The sequence below is a fragment of the Amblyomma americanum genome, chromosome 2 (assembly GCF_052857255.1).
Source record: "Amblyomma americanum isolate KBUSLIRL-KWMA chromosome 2, ASM5285725v1, whole genome shotgun sequence".
Lineage (NCBI taxonomy): Eukaryota > Metazoa > Arthropoda > Arachnida > Ixodida > Ixodidae > Amblyomma > Amblyomma americanum.
In genome coordinates this window covers 29,878,244-29,904,473 of record NC_135498.1, presented here as the reverse complement: position 1 = coordinate 29,904,473, position 26,230 = coordinate 29,878,244, and the positions used below count along the sequence as shown (strand labels likewise).

The window sequence follows — 26,230 nt, the reverse complement described above, 5'->3', positions numbered from 1 at the left end:
TGTGAAAAATTAAAGAATGACACAGCTATAATGTGGCCGAACCTCCTAGTTTATTTATATTTAACAAAAAATGATTATCCACATGAACCGGTTCATCAATAGTTCCTCTGATTCTGTCTTCGGCCTGAAAAAGAAAGAAAAATGTGCTGTCTGAGATTCAAACTTGTTCTTAAGCTTTCATGACAATTTATGCACAGCTGAATGAAGCAAGAGCAGCATGACATGGAAATGCACTTCAAGTGCCATGCTCTGTAAAAAACGCCTAAAGGAACAGGTATCATTTGAATTATTAAAATAGAGAAATCTTACCGCATCTACGACACTGTATCACAACCCAGATTCAGCAGGGAGGCAGCAAAGCGGCTCAAGAATTTTAAAAACCACAGCAGATGAAATCCTCAAACCATCAACCAGCCACAGCTCTGCCAGGTTAACAGCAGTGTGCGCATATTGCATAAAAGCACACCCTGTAGGCGAGTCTTAACGGCAAGCATGGCAACCCACACCACTTACTACAAACTTTTGGATACAAAGAACGAAATCCACATGATAACTGGACTGAATGAAGGTGAGCTCGATTGTGCTAAAGCCATTGTACAAACCCTTTCATGTATAAGACTGCTGTAAAAACTGGCCCAAGGACAAGAAATGAATACAGACACTCACCCCAGTTGCGCTCACGCTGGCCATAGCCATCCTTCTGATATCCTGAATCCCGAAATCCTTGAAGGCCTGCAATAACAATGCAGGCACCTTAGCTACAACACAAACATCGTAACTACGAGTAGAACCACAGTCTTATTGCTAATTATGGTTTGTCAATTCTAACGTCAGATACTATCAATGAGAAGGAGATTAGCAAAACAGCTTTTCCTAATTCAAAAAAAAAAAACCTGGCGGCCTTAGCCATGCTTCAGCCCTCTAAACCACAGATTGTTCTCTTCTTCACTAGAACACATCGAAGCACAGAGCATTCATTATGAAAGCTTGCATGAAAAACAGAACTTTGGAAAGTCCATCATACAACCATGCTTTTAGTTGAAGTGCACAGAATGCACACAAGGAACCCAGGAACATAAAAACTAATTCCATTCAAGACAAACGTCTGTAGAGTAAAAGCTCATTAATTCAAGGTTCGAGGGATTGGAAGAAATGTTTGAATTATCCGAAAAGTAATAATTGAATGACCACGAAAAACTAAGAAAGACCGCCTGCGTCACGATAAATTTATTTAGTGAAAGATTGGGCAATGGTTGTTTGCTTTTGAGAAGAAAACGGCACGACAATGACTATTTTTTACATTTCCAGCAATGCTTTACTGCATGCATACTACTGTCGGGAGCATCGAAGCAGAACTGCTCCAAAGTGATAAGCTCTTCTCGACATCGTTCAAGGTGCAACGCAATAGCAGTGGAGCTCCACCACTACCGCGTCGCAACCCCTCACAAGCGGCAGTACTGCTTGTGAGCAGGCTGCACCGCACAAACGGCAAACGGTACGTGACAAGCGCACAGTTTCGGCACAATGACAGAACCGAAGGACCATGTAGATGGAGACGCTCAGTGAAGCCAAAGCGGCATGAAAAAAAAAATGGAGATATAAGACTAGTGACGTGTTAATCAGTGCCCAAAACCGTGCACACCTGGGCTTGGTTGGCTGGCTGATGCAGGATGGCATGAATTTCCGAAAATCAAAACAAACAACGCGGCTGTCCATTTGTCATCACGCCTGCCGTTGCACACATGTCAGAGGTGTGCAAGCAACTCTGTACCATGGAATTCAGGTCTGAGTAGAGCTATCTGAATGATCGTTTGCCAGTCTGGTCATACCTGGACACAGCCTCCCTTCGGTACCCCGTTCGAATTAATTGATGCAAAGCCCATAGCATCCGAATTAGAGTGTACAAAGCCATTGATTTAAATGGGCGTTGGCCACGACCTTGCCGGCATCTCAAATATCCGATTTTTCTAATTAACGGGGTTTGAATTTACAAGCTTTACTCATCTCTTTCAAACTATGTCCCACAAGGCCAAGAGTACCATTTAATACATGCTGCCTCTGTGAGGCAACAAAAATAAAGCGAGGCAGTGCAAAGCACAAGTTGCCAGACTCGTGAAAGAAAGCAATAGTTGTGCAAGTGACAACCCGAGGGCCACTGGCTTATCACGCCTACACTCCATCGCCCACTGCACCAAACGGGAGCATCCTGTACCTGCACCACGACCGAAGAAGGAGCCCAGCTTGATCTCGAGCAGGCGGTCATTGTAGTCGACCAGGTTGGTCACCTTGTCGCACAGCTGCAGGGCCAGGGCCTGGATGCGCGATGGCTCTGTCTTGTGCAGCACCACCATCAGGTTGGGCTCGTCCAGGGACGCCTGCACATTCGGAAAGGAACCACACACCAGTGAGTGGCAGCATAAATGCTGTCTCCTGCTACAAGACATCAAGCGCTAACCTAGGTGTCTCTGCAACATCGCAGCAAGAAGCTATTGTCCAATTTGGGGAGAGTATCATGAAGCAAATGAAGTGGGACTATGCCAACTAAGGACTTGGGTGGAGCAGGTAAATAGCACACCGACAGACTGTTAAAGTTAAAGACGGGAGCAGCAGGAAGACAAGCACGGATGTTAATGGAAAATTTACTTCATCTCACATGTTGTTTGCAGTGCTGTGATAGGTAGAGCTGTTTTGTCCAATCATGGCCAAAGAAGAAAACAAACAGTCCCTCTATTTTTCAAACAATAATTTCGGGAATTGAAAAGGTAGTTCAGGATGGTGTTTTGAAAGTACAGCGAACGTTTCATTCACTGGTTAAATTAGCTGAGAAAGTCCTCATGAACGAACACAGCACTGCGTAGGCTTGCTGCAAAGTGGTGCGTCGACATTTGTAATCATGGCGTCCGCCAAACTGGCCAAGTCTCCTGTGCACAGAAGCTGGCACTGGCACTCTCTCCTTCCCAGAGATGGAGCCACCAGACATCAGGGTGAGAGGCATGGAGTAACACCGTTTTGCAGCGCACGCCATTCTGATTGGCTCAGATCACATCTTCACAGCACTGTAAACAACTTGTGAGATGGAGTATAAGTGCAGATTTATAGGAGAGGTTTTTGTCCTATAGTGGATGTTAGTAAGGCTGGCGATGGTGGCAGTGATGGTGGTGGTGGAGGCAAGGGCAATGAGTTAAGCTACAACGGTCCTGTTTACAGCTCAAGCTGAATAGTGCACCTGCAAAGAAAGGGGACTTTGCCATTCCAACTGCATCCACCAATCATAAGGGACAAGAGAGAATTGCTGGGATTAACTGGGAAAGGAGAGCTGGCCACTCTGCATAAGGCCACAAGTGGAAGTGACATGGCCAAGATCTTCACAACAGAGGTTCAAACCAAGTTGTTATGAATCATGATGATACAAACATTTTGCAGCTCGCCAGGAAGTTAGTATATCATTGAGATTAATCATCACTGGTCACGAAAGGTAGTCAGTAGCTAGGAAGTGCACCACAAATGCTGAAACCCACACAGATTTCAAGCCACATGCTTCAACTCGATCGCACTCTCTATAACGCATCATCTCAACCAGTCTACACTCATCCCCGGCTACTGCCCAGCACTACAGCATACATATACACAAGATTAGAGCTGAGGCCCACCACCCACCATGAGCTCTTCGCCAATGATCATCTTGCTGATGATGGAGTGGACGACAGACTTGTTGAGCTCGAACATGTCGGCCAGGGTCTCGATGGAGAGCGAGTCATAGACGCTGCTGTAGGTGAACAGGTAGGTGCGCAGGGACTCCTCCTTGATCTTCTGGGCGATCATGGCGCGCACCGTGTCCGCCTGGTGGAACAGGTCCCACACTTTGGCATTCATCTTGGTGTTGATGATGAAGTTGAAGCAGGCGCGCCAGTTGCCAACCCGCATCGCCTTGGAGGCTGCCACAACGTGTTCTCGCATGCTCTCAGGGGGTCCTGGACAATGAGCAGTTGGCACAGTCAGCACCTTCTTATTTTAAGATTGAACACAGTGCGCCTGTTGCGCTCAATCATCTCATTCCATGACTTGTTCTCTTTTACCACCTTGGTCCTTCGCTCTCCCCAATGCCTTAATGCAATGTGTGCACAATTGGTGACTATTTTTGTGTTGGCATAACAGATTGCGACTTAGCTCACACACAAACATATTCTTTGATTCCATAGCAAAGCTATAATTAAACCCGGTTACCACCATTTCTATCACCACTTCTGGCACAGTGCAACGAGGCCATAAAATGTCATCAGTCACAAAACCACATGGATATAGATACATGTGTTTCTCCACAATCGATTACTACTTTCATTTTTGCTGTCTTATACTTAACTTTTCTGTCCTTATCCCCAACCCCCCCTGCCAAAAAAATAAGGAAAAGCAATGAAGAATAGGCTTGAGAAAAATTAAGCAGATTCACTTCGTTAAGCTAAACATGACTTAGGTGCGCGAGCACAATGTGTATGTGCTCTTCACATCGGTTACAGCAGTTTTACAGACAATGTAAGCCACAGCTTGTGCAACACGGCTTTTGCCTTTCCACTTGGCTGCAGCTGCCGCAACAGTGGCCACCCGTATCTATCCTGTCACCCTCATTTTCTCTCTCCCACTTGCATTTCCCTCTCCTCTGACAGTGGAGGGGGATTTCCCTCTGTCCACTTCACAAAAGCCCATTATACTTAGTGGTATGGGCAGGGACACTTTATTTTTCATTCTTTTTATTGTCCCACAATAATTTCTGTCCACTTCACCACCTACCAACCGTGGCAGGTGGCAGCTGGCAGGAGGAGGCTTCAATCACACACAGGACAGCTTTTTCACTTGCAAGGCGTCTAGTGCTAACGCATTAAAATTAGGTTTATTACCCATGCAACTACAATAAACGTTAAGTCTACAAAGAAGAGATGTGCACTCACAAAAACACAAAGATCAGGTCAGCTTCTCCAGTCTCTTTTTTTTTTTTTTCCTGATGCCACTTCCAATTACATCTACCCCCCTACTGCTGCCCTATGTAAGCCACTGTGCAAGGCATGTGCAGTGCATATTCCACCAGTGCGGCGACTCACCCACAAGAGGCTGACGTTCAGTGTTGCGGAGCTGGTAGTGGAAGGACTTGCTGATCATTCTTTTCCGGCCATCCAGCTCATGAGCTGCCACAGAAGGGAAGCAATACAGTCAGTGTCCTTCAAAAGCAAACTAGAAAACAATTTCTTCCTTCCATGACAACTTCGTTTTAAGCCTTTCCACAGTGCCCAAAAAGTTTCAAATAGGCCTACTGGTCAAATTCCTCACAAACTTTTAAATTCAACAGTACAGAACCACAAATGACATGTCGGATGACTTTGCACGACCCTACAGAACAAGGATAAATATGCAAGTATCCGCTACTACAGCTGAACCTCGTTATAACGAAGTTGAAGGGGCTCGGCGATTACTTCGTTATAGCCGTAGCTTCGTTATAGCTAGCGTTGACAGAGCTTCCAAGGGAAATCCTCATTCCTTCGTTATATCCATTATTTTGTTATAAACTGTATCGTTATAGCGAGGTTCTATTGTATAATAAAGACACACCTCAGAACAGACAGGCATTTCCATCACAGTGCCATTTGCTTCGGAAGAGAAATCGACAAGGGCGTATTGAACTATCAATACAAAGCTGTCACCCGACCATCATGCAAACAAAAGCACTATGGATTCGCAGGGTCGACAACGAAGATGAGAGAGCAGCGTGTTGACAGGGGACACAAGAAGGACACAACACAGGTAACTAGTTAACAAGTATTAGCTATACAGCCACTAACTACCAACTTATTAAGTACTATTCAGTCAGTGCCCCGTGATATGTAACTTGCCAATGTGCTGTTTTCTCAACATGTTCTTGAATCTGCACAACTGGCCCAACTACGAGTCTGCACTCAACATGACCCAGCGAACAGACACCCACCTGCCATCTGGGGGATCTCGAGCAGCATGGCCGACACCAGGTAGACGCACTCTAGGAGCTCCAGGTTGATGTGTTTGTGGAAGGGCATCTGGCGCCGCTTCTCAATCTTCTCCTGCTCATTGGTGCGCTCCTCCTTGCGCTGCGGCAAGAGGCCCTGCATACGCAACAAGGGCACCTCAGATTCTGGGAGGGGAAAGGCACTCCACGACATTTCCACACAAGAGGCAGCTCACCGGGCCGTACGGTTCAGCCATGTTCATTTGCTGGCATCATTTTTAGACAACGAAAAATAATGAGGGTCTTATATTGTCCCTTACTACTTGTACCATAAATTACAGGTTTACATAAATTCATCAAATTGGGCCATATCGTTAACAAATCAATGATAAATTGTATACATTCTGCTAGGGTTGGCAGTACCAAATAATACAGGATGCCCTAACAGGCAGTTTTACAGACCAGTGTATTTTCATGCCTCAGAAAACATTCGAGATGATTACGTGCCCCTACCAGTGTCAACAGGTTAGTGAAAAAAGTCAGCCAAACCACGAACAAAAAAAACTACCACCACCAAGCCACAGGACTTCTCACGCAAATAATGACTGCCAGCATATATATCGCTGACATCATTAAAGTTGCAGTCTGAATTTCCTGCCTAACAGCGCTTGCAAGCAATGGTGAAAGCATTCAAACCTAGCAGAACAATAAAAGATGCACAGGCCAGATGCCACAATGGGCTAAATCATGGCAATTCAGCACCAGCTAACGACAGCGTCTATGATAAAACCACTTCATTTGAACAGCAACTGTCAGGCAAGGAAGGTATATTCAAGCAAGCCAATGGAATCGCAACAAAATTCAAGGCTTGCAAATATCTCACTGCTCTTCTCATCAAGATGGCCAGCAAACTATCTCTTCACCCAACATATTTATTCTATTTTCTTTTCATCAGTTTCCTCAATCTTCCCAACCACATGCTATTTTTGCAATGAAATAAACTACTATATTATAGGTGCCTCACTAGAGCATAAATAACAGCAAATAAACAATCTCCTAGCAATAGTGGAAACATTCAAACCTGACAGAACAATACAAGATGCACAGGCCAGACGCTATCCAAAAAAACGAACTATAATTGGTCCCAGCTTGGTTACTCCCAAGTAATTTTAGTCCCATAGCAAGATACACCTTAAAAAAACAGCAGTTGCTAACATTGGGCCACGGTCATGGCTCCTTGTATTATTCCTCTGACCAATCAAAACAGTAAACGATATCAGCTTTTTAATATGTGACTGCATATCAGGTATCAAAATTCTAGAGCTTGCAATTTTTTTTTTCTTGTGATTAGCTTCCCGTCTAGGTAACAAGAAAAGTTTCATCAAAAAACTACTTTTTTGTCGAGGAGAAATTCTGTACGGCGGCAGAGCTTCACTGCAGACTTGAGCTCTATCCCACTGTAACCCAAAGAGTTTAGGGGAATCTACCAGGGTTGAGTAAATTCCTAATAAGAGGGTGATAACTCATTAGCATCAGCCTGAGCGCAGCCACGCAGGTACAAAGGAAAGCTAAACAGCTGTGTAGCTTCCTTTCGTAGCCACAAAGCTGCGTTTGGGTGGATGCTAATAAGAACTCGCTCCCTTATTATTAATTTTAGTCCTGGTGCATTTACCATTCTCACTACATAGCCAACCACTTCTACTCTGGAAAATAAATATAATGGCCGTTTAAAAAGGAAGAAATCTAAGTGCAAAACTTACCTGGGCCAGCATCTCCTTGGCACGCCCGCCACTTTGGATGTCCAGCAGAGCATTGTGAGCATCACGGATGTTGCCGTGACGGAAGGCACACAGACCAAGCTGAACCAACGCTCGATTGTACATAATCTGGCACAAAGAAGGAGAGAGCGGAACACACAGTCTTTTAATGCACAAGCCAGGCAGCCTATGAAACAAAGGCACATGAAGGTCCTGCTCAACAGCTTCCGGCACACAGCGCAGAAAAGACGCTAAACTGCAGCACAAGTGAACTTATGGCTGCCAAAGAAACCGCCAAATTTCAGTTTCACCAAACCTGCTAGATACAAAGTTGGTGCAACTTCACTTAAATATTGATATGGCCATTTTGTGAAACTCTTTACAAGGTGGAATTTAATTATTCTGAAGTATTCTAGGCTACAAAACCGTTCACACTAGGGAATCTTAAAAAGCATTTAAAAATAAAGGCAAATACCGCTAATTCCACAGCCTTGTGCATGCAAGGATGACAACCTTTGCATGACAAACTTAGGAGGGAAGTGGGGGAGAAAAATACCAGCAGTCGCTGATTTTCTTGTACAGCTTCATCATCCTTCCCGTCTCTCCTATTATCAATAACAAACAGAATCATCTAATGCTCTGAGTGACTATATTATGTGAAGACTCTTTACCAAATCCTTCTTTTGCCCTTCTCCGATTGGTGGTTGCAGCATGTGACAGCTTGACTGACAGCTAAACGAGAAATTGAAGTGTCATTGCCTCTGTGTCAAAGCTGAGACTGACTAACGGCAAGGCAGCAGCAGAATTGATTGCAAAAAGAAGCTACAAACGTGGCCAAAGGTTTGAATAAAAGAGCTCTGCAAGTTGAGATACATCGCATCTCTGTGCATTGCGTCGCGTCCCAGTGCCGTTGCAGAGACACCAGAGCACAAGGCAAGTCATACCTGTGTGGGCACATCAGCATGCTGGATGCTCTCCTGGAGGTGCGACATGAGCATGAGGTCGCGCGCCTGGTACCAGTTGTCGTGCAGTGCATGATGGTAGATGTGGCACAGAATGGCCTGCGTCCGGATACGGTCTGTGCTGTCCTTGGCATAGATGTACTTGCAGAGCAGCTCCATCTGCTCGAGGCTGTTGATGGGCTTCTGGGAGGGCGGCGGCTGCGGCTTCTGCTCACCCTCGCCCTCGCCTTCGCCCTCGCCTTCGCCCTCGCCTTCGCCCTCAGGCACAGCAGCTGGCTGGTCGCCTGAGACGTCCTCGGAGGCCGGCGCCTCATCAACAGCTGGTGTGACGGGAGACTCATCAGCCTCGGGGACCGCTTTCTCACTTCCTGTGTCCTCCTTTTCAACAGCTGTATCACCACCTTTGGCCTTGTTGCGCAGAGCCAGAACTGTTGGGTCAAACTGCGAGTGAGATGAGACAAGGGTACTGCCTCAGTGCATTTTCACGCATGTATTATATTATATTATATTATATTATATTATATTACATCATACATTATATTATATTACACATACACAAGACATGTTTCTCTCTTTTATTGCTGTCTATGTGCATGTGTGAACACGCATGCCACAACATGTCTGTCAGTGTCCACCTCAAAAAGTACCGTATTTACACGATTGTAAGTCGACTCGAATGTAAGTCGACCCCCCCCCCCCCCCCCCCCCAATCACATTTCCGAAAAAAAAAAAAAATCTTCGAGGTTGTTTAAGCTTTTCCTTGAATATTTGAACACAATAGCATTATCCAGCGGCCGCCGTTTGTCGCCAGTTGCTATCGGATGCCGTGCGCGGGCATGCCCGTGAGCACATTCCAAAACGAAAATGTATTAGTCATTGGACTACTCGTCCACACTTGCGCCATCATCCTCACTAGCGCTGCCGTCGTGATCGCTGCTGAAGTCCCACAGCACGTCGTTCTAACGTCATCCACCAGCGAAATCCCGCACTTCGCAAACAGCCCCATCACGACATCGCGTGGAACAGCTGAAAATTTTCCTCTCTGCAGCTGCCACACCTGTATCACCCGTTGTGAACGTCGAACTTGCGGCCCGGCACGCAGGTGTTCGTTTCTTCGGCGTAAAGAATGGCAGCCATCTTGAATGTAGCCGTGAACGAGCGCTGGTCGCTTGCTGGACCTGGAGCACAAATGACGACTGACGAAGCACTACATTAAAAACTTGTGAAATACGGCCGGCAGTAGTCAAATGTGCCAGAGCCAGAGAGAAACTACGCGTGAATGGTGTCGGCTCTTCCGTCGGTTACTGACACTCCCCGGCACCGCTGCTGTTCCTAGTGGGGTGCCGCCTCGAGTGGAACAGTGGCCCTTCCATCAACTATCAACGCTTCCTTGAGTGCCGAGCGCGCATTTGAAAGTAAAAAGAAAACTCGCTGGACGCTTGAACTTCCCGTAGAATGCGATTGCGTTATCAGGCCGCCGCCGCTTATCAGCAACCGCAGTCAGCAGCCAGCCATGTGTGGGGAGTGTGGGGTGCCAGTTTGCTGCTTATCGATAGCCGCCATCGGCCACCGCCCGTGCGCGCGGGGAGGGGATGCCAGTTCTGCGCGCTGACATAGTGGCTGCTCAAGGCCAGCACCAAGAACGATGCGACAAAGCCGCGCAGCAAAAATGCAACCACGCTGTAGCATGCCCAATACCTTGTTTGTCTCGCCTTTACTTATAGTGCAATGTTTTCGTTTCGATTCGATTGCAAGTCAATCCCCCACTTCGGATTTTCACATTTTTAAAAATAGGTCGACTTACAATCGTGTAAATATGGTAGTGGTGTATCAGTTATGCCACTAACAAAAATGACAATGACACTCTATGCAAAGCAATGAACAACAAGTGGTCTTCTTTAAAGTTTGGACAACTGACACCATGGAACAAAAAGTACTCACAATGAACACGCAACAAGATTTTTACAAAATTGGCATTTTCCCACCTCCTTAAATAAGGTCCTGATCTGTCCACTTCAACATATTATACCCCATTTTTGCAATAGCACATTTATACAGTAATCTGAGGATATACAAATTTCTGCCAAGTAGCTTTTACCTTCAGGTTCAGGTTCCTTTTAAGTGTTTAACAAAAAATCTACCTGATGGATGCATTTGTACAATGATGTAACACATTCCTACGCTGCATACACACAAAAGAATACGTCCCTGGGCAGCACTGGCAATAACGTACTAATGTGTTTTACATATTAAAAAAAACCTTCAAAGCCCTGTATTCTCTTCCTACCTTGTAATACAGGTGTTCAATGCGGCGAAGGTAGACATGGCAAATTTCTGAAGTGGAACCACGGGCCTCCAAGTAACCCTGAAGCCGCTCTATGATGTTGCACACGTTCTTCTCATCTTTGAGGCGCTCGACATACTCCGGTGAATGAGCATCGCAACCCTGACAGGCAAACAGAAATGCAAAAATCAATACAAGAAAAGCTCACGAACAAGAAGACGTCAAAGCAAGTTAAACACCAAGACATATTTGTATGCTTAGCACTGCCTGAGGACTAGGTTTAAAGTAGCTCTAAAATGTCAAGGGCCTCCCACACACCCTTCACAGTGCAACGCAGTAGCGGTAGAGCCCTCTAACGAGTGGCTGCATCGCACATGAAGCTTCAACGTGCAAAAAGCTAACGGAAGGTCACGAGCATGCAGTTTTGGCACAGTAAAAGAATATAAGAACCAAGCGAACGGAAGCTGCAAGCGAGCAATAAGCACTGCAGCGGTGCCTGTCAGCGTCCTAAATGCCTCAACCTCCATCATAGTCTTGACTCTCACAAGCGCAGCAAAATGCAGTGCCTGGCACAAGCTTTGGCTCACCTGGAGGATCTTTGTGAATTCTTCATCCATGCGTTCAATCACAGTGAGGATGCACCCTTTTACTCGGTACGGGGGCGTCACGAGAGACTCTGACTCCTCGGCGACGTGTTCACCCACCGATATGTTGCTGTTCTCAATCAGAATGTCGAGACACTTGTTGATGAACTCCAGGCACCTGCGAATGACAAATATGCCAGACATGAACTAGCTGGCACTTGCCTCAACGCTTCCCTCATTTGCTTCAAATTACCGTATTTACGCGCATAATTTGCGCACCCTTAACTTATGAACCGGGTTTACAAAAAAACATTTCTTACTCGCATATTTTACGCACCGCGCTGCGCTAGACCACCATCATGCACACGGGCTCTACCCTATGGCTCTACCCAGTAGCATTCGGCTATTCTGCGTGTTTGTTCAGAACGCTTTTTGAATCTTTTGTGCAATGGGCGTTCATGGTGGTGTCAGAGGCCACTGTTACAATCACAGCGGCATCGCAACTCGGAACGGCCAGCAGTGCTTCCAGGGAGGATCGGCAGCTGATAGAACAGCCAACACCGCTGTTTGTTTGGCTGATGCATGTGACTCGACTGCCGGCTACGCTTTTCTTGGTGGCTCTGACGGCTTGTGTTTGGTTGTTCGGTCGTGTCTTGTGATGGGATATCACAACTAAACGGCAAGTTTCAAACTGCTTGTCAGCGCCTTATCACGGCGCGGAGCAGCGAAGCCAGCGAGAATAACCACGTGCGCACAAGTTTGCCCATAGACGACAATCATTTTGCCGGAAAACTTGTGCGCACGTAGCTATTCTCGCTGGCTTCGCAGCTCCGCGCCGTGATAAGGTGCCAACAAGCAGTTTTGTCGACGCTCGCGCGGTACTGTTAAAGAATTGTGTGGTGTGATAATTGATTTATTGATTCGCGCTTGCTATCCCGGACGAAGTTGCAAAAGCAAACTTATGGAATCCGGAACAACCGAACAATTGGCTGGGCCGCAAGCGACGACGCTGTTTTAGCGTCTTATTCAGCTTCATGCATGCACCTTCATGCAATCCCGCAAGGGGGGGGGGGATTTTCATTTAGAGTGAACTTTTTTTCGGGGGGCGGCCATCATGGTGTGCGGGTCCGGGTGCTGACGTATACGCAGCAACATACACTATACCTATATTGTGCGTTATGACCTTTGTGGAGTTTTTTAAGTCGCGCTCGCGAAATCCCCGCGTAATTTGCGCACCCCCTTCCTCGAGCCCTAATTTCTGAATAAAAAGTATGCAAATTATGCGCGTAAATTGCATTGTCACGCTCCTCACACAAAAAGTAGTGAGCACTGCAAACAATGGGAAGCAAGCAGCTCTTCATGTTTGCTGCAGATATAATATTAAGTTGCTTGTATATTTTGCTGTGCATTACTTGTTTGTGCATTTGTAGCCACATACAGTTCATATAAAAGTAGTGCCAGGATAACAAACGAAAAATGATGCTTCACCACTCCACACTGAGTGCCTCTGCCTCCTCACATTGAAGGCCTTTGCCTCATTACATTCGTGCTCATTAGTAAAGATGTTAATGCACTATTAATACTCACCCCACACAAAAAAGCAATGTACACACTGAGCTGGTATCACTCAACCTCAGTATTATTTGCAACCAGTCATAAAGATATTTAGCAATAGTTGCAGCAGAACACACTCGGCTAGAAATGAACTTCGCTCTTTCCTGCTGCACAGCAACATGTCAACCCCAAAGTAAGTCTGGCAACTTAGAATAACGGAAAGTTGGGCTAACTGGATTGAACTATACGTCATAGTGCTAAACAACAAAGACGACAGAGAAGAAGACAAGACAAGTCTTGTCTTCTTCTCTGTCGTCTTCGTTGTTTAGCGCTGATGTAAGTTTGGCAAGCTCGCTTCACTCTGCCCAAACACGCTACACTCACTCCACATGCCAGATACCAGTGCTCCAAGAATTGCGATACGCGCAATTGAAAATGAGGAGGCTAGCAAACTTCAAGACATCATTATATTCTGCATCTATAAAAAAGTGCTGAAGTTTCCGACCACCGCATTAAAGAATTTTCCTGTCTAGGTACCAAATGTATATGATGCCTGTCCCAAGCATTAATGCTCTATTGCACTGATAATACAATAGAAATTTTTATAACTGGAAAAAAAGAAGACACATATGTGCACCCGTCACATGAAAAAAAAATAATACACTATGAACCTTTCAGCAATGTAAAATATTTTATGTATGTGCAGTCATCAGGAAATTTTTCAGACTTTAAACTAGGGGTGTGTGAATAATAAAATTTTCAAATAAGAATTGAATACGAATATGAAGAAAAAATGGCTTCGAATATCGAATCGAATATCTGTTCAGTACAAATATTTTCAGAAAATGATACACAAGCAAATGTTGTTGCCCTTATTTTTTTCAAAATAGTGTATGGTCTTTGCAATTAAAATAAACAGAACTAGAATGCCTCAGTACCGTATAAAAAAACATGCATGCGCTCAGAAATGTATACTACTTGATTAGACAGCATAAAAGTATCCGAACTGTAATGAGGTCATGCAAAACAAAACAAAATCCATAAAATGACAAGACTAGCAGCAAAAAATGACATGACTAGTAAAACCTCATTCATTCGGAGTTCAAGGGAGCAGAAGAAATTCCCGGTTCATATCTGAAGGCTTATAAATTCTTTGACACCCCCCCCCCCGCCCCTCTTCCCGAAAAAAAAGAAAGAAAACCTGCCGAAAACGCGAAGATGCAGTAAGGCCTTATGAGGTGGCTCCATCGCGCTAACGCCTGTAAGACTGTGACGAGCCGGCCGTTTTGGAGTGCTGGAAGAACGGCACATATGCAAGCAAGGGGCCGGGGAACACACACTGGCGCCCGAACGGCAAGATGGTTTCTAAAAAGAAGAAATCACCTGCAATAGGCCAGTCAGCGTCCTAAAGCCACGCGGAGCTGGGTTTACACTACCAGCGAATTCTAGGGCTGACAGTTGCAGTCGCCCGTGGCGGCAGCGAAGCTCGGAAACCGAAACTACGCGGCCAGGCTATTTTCTGACCTAGCGACAGGGTCCATCCGATCGTTGTCACGCCTGCCATTACGCCCACGGAAGAGGTGCGCGGGTTACAATGCACCATGCAATAGGCAGGATTTTTACAGGATCGCTTACCCTATTGTGACATCTCTAAGCGCCCCTTCAGGAGGCTCCTACGAAATTCCACAAGTAGGCTTTCCCGCACAGCGTAGTTTACAAAACGGGACGGTGGAGGTCACGCTCGGAGAGTTATGAAGGTGACAGGACGCATTCTTTGGATGGGGCATTAAATATGTAGCGCATTACAGAAGGTTTAAAAAAAAGCGCGATTTCGCTTTGCGATTGTTCGAAGCGGCCGTCGGCCATCTTGTTCGCAGCACGTGTGATGTGTGAAAAAGCCATCTTGCAGAATTTCCAAGGTCAAGCCTAGCGGCGTCGGAACGCGATTGGTCCACGTGATAAACGACGGCGAAGGAAGAGAATAGGACCTCCGTATTGTTTTCCTGGAATTTTTAACTCGATCATCGGCTAATTTGCCCAGATACTGTAGTTTTGCCACGGTCAAATTTATGAGTCTGCGCAGTATACGATCGCTGGCGAGTATTCGAGAACTTTCGAATATTCGGAAATTCTCGAATATCAATTTCTCGAATACGAATCGAATATCAAACATATTCGATTCGTATTCGAATATTCGCACACCCCTACTTTAAACTTAAAAGCACAGGAAAAAAATCCAGATAATCAACAAGTAAAAAAAAATGCGGCAAAGAGATATTTCATTTACACTAGGAGACACAGGCAGAGCAATCCGGCTTTATCACAAAACGTGGTTGGTCTGCTACTGGTTAAGAACAAATGCACTCGGGAGATGCACGCACAGTCCGGTTCCAAAAGGCTCCAACTACACCTGCGAAGTTGAATTGTGTGCTTCACAGCTGCGGTCATCTGTCAAAAATGCAGCGGGAAATGTCCCTCAAAAAAGGCTCCAGTTCCGGCTCTGCAGCAGAGGCTACGCAGGAAAGGGACAGGAGCCTTTGTCATCAGCCCTGGGGACCCTGCATGGTCTTTTCCAAAGGGGGCGGGGAAAGGCTCTTCTTCCCTTTCTTGCGTAGTCTCTGCCTCAGGAAAACCACCGGTAGACATCGGTGGAATTCTAGACTTCTGACAGACTACAGCTAACATTAACTGCGAGAGTGCAGTAGGAGCTGCTGGTTTGTGTTCAACCAGTGGAGCTGAAGAAGGAGAGATGTGCATGAGGAGAGAGCGGCCGTGTGAAAAAGGGGGGTTCACATGTTCAATGCAATCCTGGTCCTGCCTGCCCAGATATTTAAGATATAAAGATTTCAGACATCCAAAAGACTAGCCAGCAGCTGTTTTTGCTAACCATCACTTTTGATTGACAGTTCAGCGGCTTGGCAATGTGCTGCACCCAAGGGGAAATGCATTCGCCGAGATTGACTGAACGAGCCCGTCCGACTAGGGTATAAGGAAGCATGGACAATGTATTCACAGCCCCATGCGTGCTGTCATACTCACTTGTGCCACATCTCAAGCTTCATGCACGTTGCGATGTTCGGGTTGTAGTCGAAGATGGCCGACACGACAGCGAACGCAATCTTCAGCTCAAAGCCTGGCCCCAGGTTGTGGCTTTGCGAGATGGTCAGCAACTCGCAGAGCAGCTCAATCTGCTCTGACCGGTCGGTGCCCTTCTTACCACGGGCAGCCATGATTTCGTTCAGCTTCTTCAGCACGACCTGGTGGTTAATCTCGGCATCCTTGGCAAACATCTTGGGTTTCTCCTGCACGCATTCATCAGCAAATGATCAGAGGCACCGACGACCACATTTCCAAGAAATTGAGCTCCCACAAAAAAACGGTCCATGGAGAACAAAATGTTTAAAATAAAAAAAAATTTAAACTAAGAGAATAATTTCCATATCTTGCGAGTGAGGTGAACAGATGTAGCCTGGCTCTCCAACACCATCTCGTGACTACTTTTGCTCATTCCGTTCTGAGTAAACGCTGTCTGAACATTTCTTATAATCTTTCACCATCTGCCATTGAGACAGTTTTGATGCACACAGTTGCTGCTACGAAAGCTGTGCACATCACGTCAACAAATTATGGACAGGAAATGTTGCAAGTTACCCAGTTAGGAAACGGTCTACACTGTAAAACATGGCACAGAAGGCACTGTACCCTATGCTGTACCCTACGTACAATCGGTTCTCTAAGAAAAATTCAACAGCCAATGTTTCCCATGCCAAGCAAAGTGGAAACGGGAGCTAAGTTTACGAGCGAGTGATGCGGCACTGACCATGATGAGGGGTACACCGCCCTTGACTTCCTCCCAGCCTTCTTCATCGTCCTCCCGCCGCTTGTCCTTCTGCTCACGCTTCTTTTCACGGCGCCGCTGCTCCTTCTGTTCATCCTTCTCGCCACCAGCTCTACTGCAACGCACAGTCAAGAGGCAACAGTCACAAATCCAGATCCATTACTCTGTCACATGCAATAAAAAGCAAAAGCAAAAATGCGTTCTCAGCCTTGCAAAGGCTTCCGGGACACTTAGACTGACAGCAGTGCAAAAGCACCCATGCCTTACCTTTCGTAACAGCAAAGCTCCGAAATTACAAAGACGTGAAATGCAGGAAAAGAAAAAATTAAAAGAAAGACTTGGGATTTTCAATTTTGCGTCATGTTACACTTTGACTTCACGCATATATACAGTGAAAGTTTATTTCAACGAACTGGTAAAAAACAGTAAAATAGTTCGACATACCCGAAATTCGTAATATAAAATTTTGCCAAAAACAGACGCTGGAGAAGCAAAATTTAGTCAATGAAATAATGGCAACTGAGATCTTTTCTGTAGTTTTAGCACCAGTTCGAAACTTCGAAGCTAATGGTGAAGGCCGCAAAAAACTGATCAGCAAACGCCAGTTTGGTTCGCTTTCCTGCATAGCACTGCAGCACATGGAGGCAGCAGGTCAAATGCCAGATAGGGTGGCTTCCTTGCATTACAGCGCTGTCGCGAAAAAAAAATCACACGCCGCCAGGACGAAAGCTATCGGTTTTTCACCACCTCCGCTACATTACAGTCGACGTAAGCAGTCGATTGCTGCTGGAAAGCAACAACAACCAACTGTGTCGCTGGTTCCGGGGTGCTATCGACGGGTGCAAGGGATGCGAACGGGTGCCGACCGCCTGGCTACCAGCTGTTCTCGCCACTACATCTTCTGTGGCATTGGCAAATGCAAGAAAAAGTGCGAACCCTTGCCGCGTCACCACCAGCCACCTGCGTAGTGAGGAAAAGCCTGCCACCTGTCATCCAAGCAGGCACAGATTGATGCTCGAAAGTTCGATGTATCCATTTTATGGAAAACCGCATTCAATACATAAAGTAAAAAATGCGTGTTTGTTAAGACTATTTAGAAACAGTTCGATATAGCCATTAATTTGTAATATCTGTGTTCGTTATATTGTGGTTCAACAGAATACTCCTTTAATTTGCCTTCACTGTTAGTCTCACTGTGTAACAAAAGCATACTAAAATTCCTTTGTTACATCTACTGTTTCATTATGTCCATTTCCACCTTGGCCACATGTATCCCGCCCAGAGGGTTGCTAGTGGAATAGGTAAACAAAGGTTGGTAAAGAAGCACATACAACAAAAAACAACAAAGAAAATGTAGGAAAGTTAACACTACTCCGCAGAAATGCCTTTATGCCAGACGCCCTCAAATACAACAGAGTTTTAATTAACGAACCTTCACAGGCTTTAAACCTCAAGCTTCAAGGGCCAAGCATAGCAGAGAGTCAGGACTTTACCCTGGGCTAGTTATTGTGCATTTATGATTCTGCTGTGGCCAACAAAAAAATGCCTGTCCCACTAAAAGTGAACCTTTCGAAAGTGAGAAACTGGCTCAAGTCCTGTCCGTGTTTTGCTCCCGGCCTGCATGGCAATTAGCAAATCATGCAAGACAGTGGAAAAGCACAGTTCTATGTGTACTTACTTTTTCAAGAACTTGTTGGCCAGATTCCCGCCGTACTTCTCGTCGTCACTTGATGACGAGCTTTCGCTTTCATCAGATGAGCCCCAGTCCATCGAATCATCATCAGACTAATAAAAAAGAAAGGATGATCAACACTGCAATTAGATCACAGGTTCTCCAGATCCTCAAACTCTCAGATATGAACTATCCACTGCAGAGAGTATGATGAGCTCACATGCATTCAACTGACATGTATTCATTTGATTGTTCTTCCGTTGCGAAGCACATTACCTAGCCTTTTTACCCAGCTCACTAAAGAGAAAAAGTCAACTAACATGGATCTGCACCACAATAATTCATTTGCGTTATTAGGTTTACTGGTGTTATCCTTTATGACTGCAATGACTCAAGGCTAAGAATTTTTAATTCCAGCTTCCAAAATCAAACAAGACAAAGAGGAGGAATGCAATGTGAACAAACATTTTAGCAAACGACGCTGCCAGTTTCTGAAGTCGAACAAAGCAAAGAGGAGAAATGCAATGTGAACAAACACTGCAGCAAACATAACGCTGCACTGGTCTACATTTTTGCTAGGCCTCACAAAAGCACACTCGCTCTCAATGAATGGCCAGCACTCAAGCAGGCACCCACATAAGACATACTCAAGGCATAATTGCAAAACAGCCAACAAAAGTGTACCCTCAGGAAAGCAAGAAACAAGCAAACACCTCCACAGCATTCTGCTCGGCATCAAACACAACATAGCCACAAGCATACTGCCTCACCTCCTCATCAGAGCCGCCCTTGATGAATTTGGATTTGGCGTCCTCCTTCTCAACCTTCGAGGCTGGCTTCTTCTTGAAGGTCATGTCATCATCAATATCAGAATCTGAACAGAAACAGGAGCCCAATTTTGAGACAACTGACAGACATTTCTTTTCACTGTTAAAACAGAGGCCACATGAAGCAGCCAAGTGAAAAAAAATCCCGGAGTCAATCCTAGCATTGCCATGAAGCTTAAGACATCAGATGCACAATGTATCACCACAATGAAGCAACACTGTACCCTAGTAAGACCAACTAGCAAAGAGAAACGGTAACAGGCTATCACAATTTCTCAAAATAAGACGCACATGCATACGCTTTTTTTTTTTTCACTCAACTGCAACTCGGAGTTGCTAAACCCGTGACAACTCGTCAGTGCACATCTGTCAAAGCAACAGACACAAAGACAAATGCAGGTGGAATTTCTTATGCCTCCAAATCATTTCAAGATGACTTTTTGTTTCCAACATGAATGACTTAAAATCATGTCATATGCATAACTTTCACTTCGAGCATAACTTTTAAAATGCATACAAAATGAAAATGCGCCACCACTTTTTATAAAAGCACTTGACATGAACAAAGGTTAAATGCTTGGGAATACACACTCCAGATCATTCAGAGATGCAGTGCAAGTTACTACCCGAGGCTAACATTTCATAACACTTGGTTTTAGGGCACTTTGCTCGCAGCGCTCGTCACTGCCTCGGTATAACTCAATGCAAAGAACTCTTGCAGTCAAACCTGATCTTGTTGTGGCGTTCTCCATACTGGGGTTCTGTCACACCACAGACCTACAAGTACCGCTGATTTTCAATAATCTGTACCTTTTTCACTACACAAGCCATGTGCTAAAAAAAGCGCAATGACGCATACAGATTTTTTTTTCTCTCTCTCTCATTAATGCTCCACAACTTCTTACGATAAAAGATTAAGACAAAAACTTTCAAGTTTTCTGCATCGATTTTCTCATGACCAAGCAATCATAAGTATGTATCTGACCTCAAAAGCCATAGCAAGCAATAAATGACTGTTATCTTTACATTTGCTCCATTCAAGATGCATACAGCACCCCATATGGCAAGTTTAACTGGTAATCGCATGGTCTTACAAACTTGATGTGACACACAGTGGTCAGCATTTCAGACAAGCAAAGAAGCACAGGCGAGTCTATGACACCAGCACTCCATGCACCAAGACATCACAGATTCCGCACTGCAAGCAGACAAAGTCATTTATTCACACTGATCCCTGCTTTTAGTCCCGCCCACTACCCTCTGAAAAAAAAATTAATAGATGTGAAAGTTAATGGTGTTGCACTTATAAAACTTTTGCAAATAAAAGCATGCTCTCAGCTGTGTTCATCATTAAAACATCATGAAAGCTGTTTAAGACATTCATAAGAATTAAACCACACAAACAATTACAGCAATGGAATTTTGTGGACAACGAGAATAAGAACAGGTTGAAGTGTTCACCTTTCTCTTCATCCTCCTCGCGTTCCTCATCCTCTTCTTCAGGATTCTCACGGTACTTGGCGATGTCAGCCTCGTGTTCCTTGTTGTACTTGCGAAGCTTCTGACGCAGCGTGGCCAGAGACTTGGAGTTGTTTTTGGACATGTTCTTGCGTCCTTCGCGGTCCTCCCAGCACTAAAATGGCCACAGGGACAAGGGAGAAGCTACAATACAATGCTGCATCTCCTTTTTCCTTTTCAACCAATAATACAGTGAATTTTCATTAATGTCAACTTGATTAACTTGAATATAAGCCTTATTTGTACAGACGATTCAGTCCCATCAACATCATGTGTACTAGGAAGACTCCTTCAATTCGAGTCCCATATAATTCAAACAATTTTTCAGTTCCTTTCAAGTTCAAATGACCACACATAGACATGTTGACATAGGCACCAGCTAAAGATCAGTCACAGTGGAAACATGAAAACCAACTTTCGACAGTAGCACACAGGACAACACCAAGGAACAAATGAAACTGACAGCCTTAAACGTCAAACAGTAACCGAAGGTAACCACAGAACATATGCGCAATAATCTTAAGAAACAACAAAAATGACTTCAAGCCCATCAGCAACGAATAACACAGCCATGAAAAATGATATTTTGAACAATGGCACTTTTAAACAAACAACATGGAAACTAAATGCATGTCTAAAAGAAAGCAGTTCAAATTTTAGAGCACAAGAAGTGCCAAGTTCTATGTCCAACTTTGTTGCTACCTATAGAAAATACAACACAATTTTTTTTTTAAAAGCAGCAAAGTAGACAAGGCTTTTGATTGCATTTGGTCTACAAAACATGCCCAGTTCAACACCAGACTGCAGTGCTACCAACAGCAGCGCTTGTTTTCCAGAGCAAGATTTACCAGACAGTGCCATGGCACCATTGACTTCCAGCACAAACCTAAGATTGAACCTCATACAGCTCCGCCTCACTTTTCGTTGTTACTAGTGGCAAGCAACTTTCCAGAATTGCCGTTTTTCCTTTAATGAAACTTCAATAGGTCATACTAATTATTAATGAGCTCTCCAAGGTGTACTGCAACCCTTGTAGCCGCCCTTATATGCTTAAAACGTTCAAATACAAGCAGTAAGAAAGCTTTGAGGCCAGGTTCTCACCCCCCCACCCCAAAGACCCACCCAGCAAATTCAGCATGGTACGATAACAAGAGAGTAGATCGCAGGGCCACACCTCAGTCACAAAATCCTCCAGTTCAACAAGACTGCGGATGAAGAACTTTGGAATGTTGCCACCCTCTTCCTTTTCAATGACCGGCTTGGCTTTCTGAAAGGCTTTCGTCAAATTTTCAAAGCCTGTAAAGCAAGAAAAGAGAAAGTGAACAATCTTTCCCAAAAGCTGCATGTAAACATGAACACTATATTAACTTTAGCAAAAAATACAGCATTATTCATTATGAATCTCAACAACTTGTACAAACACATAGTTTCTGACTCATGCAACCCTAAGCTTCACAAAGAACCCAAATGCTGTTTGCCTGTTTGCGTAAGATAAAACCAGCAGGAGCTGCACAAAAAGCACTAGAAAGGTGCCCCTCAGAAACTATGACAGCAGTGCTTGCATGCCATTTCACATTTAACGACGTTTAAAAACTGACGGTTGATGTGGTCTGCCTCTAGAGATGAAATTTCAGTGGGGCAAGAGCCATGCTCAGACACCTGTCTCACCATTCAGACACAGAAATGTCTGTACTCTGGGTATTTTCAGATTCAGTATCCTTTAATGTGCCACCCAAGGCTACATGTACATAACCTGCAGGCAAAACTTTATAGAACGCAATATCAGCAAAAAACAAGTTTCACTGCCATCACTGCACGCAGCCTGCAATAGTTATGCGTAGCCTAAATTTGAGTGCCATGAATTACAGAGTGCAGCATTAAGCCTCAATGTGCACACCCTGGATGAAAATAGATTTCTTCGCCATAGTCATGTTCCATAAAATTTTCACAGTGGGTGTACACTCGACAAAGGGTGTTATCTTTCCCAAGGCGCGTACACAGAGAATGCAATGCCTCCAGATAGATTGCAAAAATACAATGAGTATTAATATGTATGCAGGAATAGAAGCAAAAATTGCTAGTTTACCTGTCACCTATGCGACACGTTCCTCTGCACATAATTTAACACAGGCCATTTCTGTGCTCTTCACAAATAATACATGATCAAAACCCCTTGCTGACAAACTCTAACCCTTGCATACAGACCACATTATCTAACTGCTATGCTAACGCCTATGGAACACACAATTAAAAGCAATGGTTCAAACATAAAATGTCCTCCAACAAACAAATACACTCACCTGTTAAAAGTTTGCTCATGTCCTTAATCTTTTTATGATTCTTGATCTGTTTGATGATGTCTGTGAGCTCCTCAAACCTAAAAAGTAATCACATTTAATGTCACCTGTGAGAATATGGGAGTGCAATATCATCCTCAGGTGCTGCCCTTATTGCGGGCTACAGCTACATTACAACTCATGCATCACATTCCTCACCTCTTTTCTCGCGTGCTGCGAACAACACGCTTGGCTTCTTCTTCATCATCGCTGAAGGCATAGGCCCTGTGTGGGAAAGCATATAATTGATGTCTTAGCTTAGACAAACGTATAATGTTTTCAATGCTAAAAGAAGAAGCAAGGTATACTCCTCATGCTTTGTAAAATTAAAAGACGTACTTCAAAAATGACCACATTTCTTCAAGAACACCACCTTTATGTCACTCCAAAAACACTTCTCATATCACTGGCTCGCTACGGAAGATGGAAGGTTGCTTCGTGCATGCAGCCCATTATACCATCTCCGTAATGACTAAATTCTTGTCAACCCTCAAACGAGGCCACCTCAGGTCATAACTGCCCATTCTCCTAGGCTTGCATAAAAAGTTGGATGCTGACATCAGTTAACATCTACTGTAACGTGTTTACCATTTGACATTACGAAAAAATAATTTTCGTGATTGCTGTTTTAGAGTCCCTCAGAATGAGTGTCGCAGAGGAGGAGGAAATGGCAAGTGCTATGGCTGCTTCTTCGGCTTCAAGTGAGGTTGTTGTCTTGATCGAGCACGAGGCTATGTGTTTGAGGTTATGCGATGCTACAGTGATGGCGTAGGCCGAATTGAGGATGTACTCTGTCGCGTCCACGTAGACCGCGTCTTTGTCGTTTGCATGAGCTTTATGCGAAGCCTTGCCATGAGCTTCGCGTCTGGCCTGGTTGTGAACTGGGTGTACGTTTTCGGGCAGAGGGTGAACTATCAGTCTGTCCCTGATGTGTGTTGGGATGGCGTGGGTGTTGTTGGGAGGTGGACCTGTTGGCTGAATCTTTAGAAAGGCAAGAATGTGTCTAACTGTATTTGTGGAGGAGAGTCTGCCAATCTGAGCCATGCGATGAGCTTCAGTTAGTCCTTGTAGTGTATTGTGTACTCCCATGCGTAGGAGATCGGTGGTGGGAGCTCTTTATGGGAGATTTAAGGCTGACTTGTATGCCTGTCTTATTAGTGCATCTACCTTCTCCTCTTCCGCCTTTGTGAGGTAGAGGTAGGGAAGGAAGTAAACCATCCAACTAATCACGAAAGCCTGCACAAGCGTCCACAGGTAATGTTCATGCATTTCTCGGTGCTTGTTGGCTATTCTAATCGGCGACAATGCTAAGAGGGGGCGGAGTGGCTTTGAGTGATCAGTGTCGCGATGAGTAAGCCGTTCCCGAAAAGGGGGGGGGGGGTGGGGGGGGGGGGACAAAGTCGGCTCCACAAAAGTAAAAGAAGCACAAGGCAGTCACGAATTTTGTGACAAGGTGTCGTTGGTACATTAATCCGTGAAGCACAAGCGAGAAAAACAAGTTCTACATAAAGTATGAAATATCAACTCACGATGTGATGGCCGCTGCCTTCTGCGGGATCTGCTCCTCCTCAGATGACTCGGACTCGGACTCCGAGTCCGATCCGGTGGCGAAAAATCGGCTCATGTCAGACGCTTACCTGGTTTAGAAGCAAACACAAAATGTCATCCCCTTCGGTAAGGCCAGAGTGGCTGTCCAAAGAAGTAGCACGCGCTCTCGTCAACAATTAGAATATAAAAATGAGCTAGTTTGTTTCAATGATAACTTTTGGTTAGATCATGACGCAACGACCAATATTTACACATCTGTACCATATTGCGCCAGCACCTGACGCTCGGTCATATGGTGTTCGATGTGCGCAGAAGACCTCAACGCACAATCACATTGAAACTGAACCTCCCTATTAACAGGTTAATGGTTTCTACAGCAACACCTTCCTTGACGGTTGCTGACGTACGGCTAGCAACGTGACAGACCTGTGCAATCGCCGGATTGTAGTCCTCTTATGACAGACAGCTGACAATTGTCCGAAAGCACCGTCACGAACGCTGAATAAATCTCAAACCGCACAAGCATGGGAAAATCACAAGGACAGCGTGCATGTGCTATAGGCGGCTACCAGAATCCACACGTAACCATTTCATGAATGGGAGCAGATACGAAGTTGATCACGCCGGCTCCATGCCGCCGCTTCGACATGAGCAAGCCAGTGGTGTGAGGGTTTTCAAACATCAGGAGCTAATTGCGACGGCAAAAAAAATGAACGAAGCACTTGTATACGTAAACTACACTTACTTTTCAGCTCGCAGGAAAACCCGAAAACTCGGAGGCAGGCTTAGCAAGAGGGAAGCACGTCTACTGCAAGCGCCAGTGAAGGAAATAAAACTAAACAACCAAAAAAGCGAAGTGCTCTCCCATTGTTGCTAGCACAACCGCAGATATGTTGACACAGCGACCAGTGACAACAGCGCCTGCCAGGAAAACAGCAGAAGCAGCTTCGAAGAAAATATTTCGCCGAATTTCCCTAAAAGCAGCGTTTGTTACTCGGGCATAAAAGAAATATAAGTGTTCGAGACGACTCTGGAGTTATATTTTATACTGTGTTAAAAAGGCATACACCGCAGTTGTGAGCGAGGAACAAAAGGGCACAGTAAGCACAATAAGGCTGAAAACAAAAGTACCAGGATATAGCCAGGATATTTTCTGAGGGAGTTGTCATACGTTACATCAGTTACCGTTAATAAGCAACACAAAATTCTTCGGAGCTGATATAGCTGTGCCACGCGTGTGCACTCATCGGCACAAATTTAATTAGAACAAAAGCGAGCATAGACAGTTGACAGTTATTTTTTTTTTCGCACTGTCGGTTGCCCAGATACCTTAGAGCATCTTTTTTTTTTCTAAGCGAACGCAGTCTTGACTGTTGTACCAT

General features: G+C 44.9%; 1 protein-coding gene across 2 annotated transcripts; it reads right to left on the bottom strand.

Moving 5' to 3' along the window:
- Positions 1-28: 28 nt before the first annotated feature.
- On the bottom strand, positions 29-25,721 carry eIF3c (eukaryotic translation initiation factor 3 subunit c). Of its 2 annotated transcripts, none has more exons than XM_077653697.1 (20): positions 25,594-25,721; positions 24,830-24,937; positions 23,460-23,525; positions 23,265-23,341; positions 22,139-22,260; positions 20,908-21,079; positions 19,390-19,493; positions 18,626-18,732; positions 16,930-17,062; positions 16,149-16,411; positions 11,559-11,733; positions 10,975-11,133; positions 8,670-9,128; positions 7,729-7,854; positions 5,972-6,125; positions 5,094-5,177; positions 3,658-3,971; positions 2,213-2,375; positions 667-732; positions 29-124 (listed from the first exon to the last, which is right to left on the bottom strand). In XM_077653697.1, exons 2-20 carry the CDS (start codon positions 24,922-24,924, stop codon positions 96-98), a joined length of 2,868 nt encoding a protein of 955 aa, XP_077509823.1. In that variant the 5' UTR covers positions 24,925-24,937; positions 25,594-25,721; the 3' UTR covers positions 29-95. The 2 variants fall into 2 exon arrangements, with proteins under 2 accessions (XP_077509823.1, XP_077509824.1); XM_077653698.1 differs by having other exon boundaries at positions 16,930-17,059.
- Positions 25,722-26,230: the final 509 nt, after the last annotated feature.

What these genes read in the sequence shown, in the direction of transcription:
- eIF3c (XM_077653697.1), bottom strand. Translation starts at nt 24,924, where the DNA reads ATGAGCCGATTTTTCGCCACCGGATCGGACTCGGAGTCCGAGTCCGAG. An exon ending in TGGAGGATTTTGTGACTGAG is followed by an intron (nt 21,080 to 22,138) that starts GTGTGGCCCTGC and finishes TGGCCATTTTAG; the next exon opens with TGCTGGGAGGACCGCGAAGG. An exon ending in AATTCACAAAGATCCTCCAG is followed by an intron (nt 11,134 to 11,558) that starts GTGAGCCAAAGC and finishes TTTGCCTGTCAG; the next exon opens with GGTTGCGATGCTCATTCACC.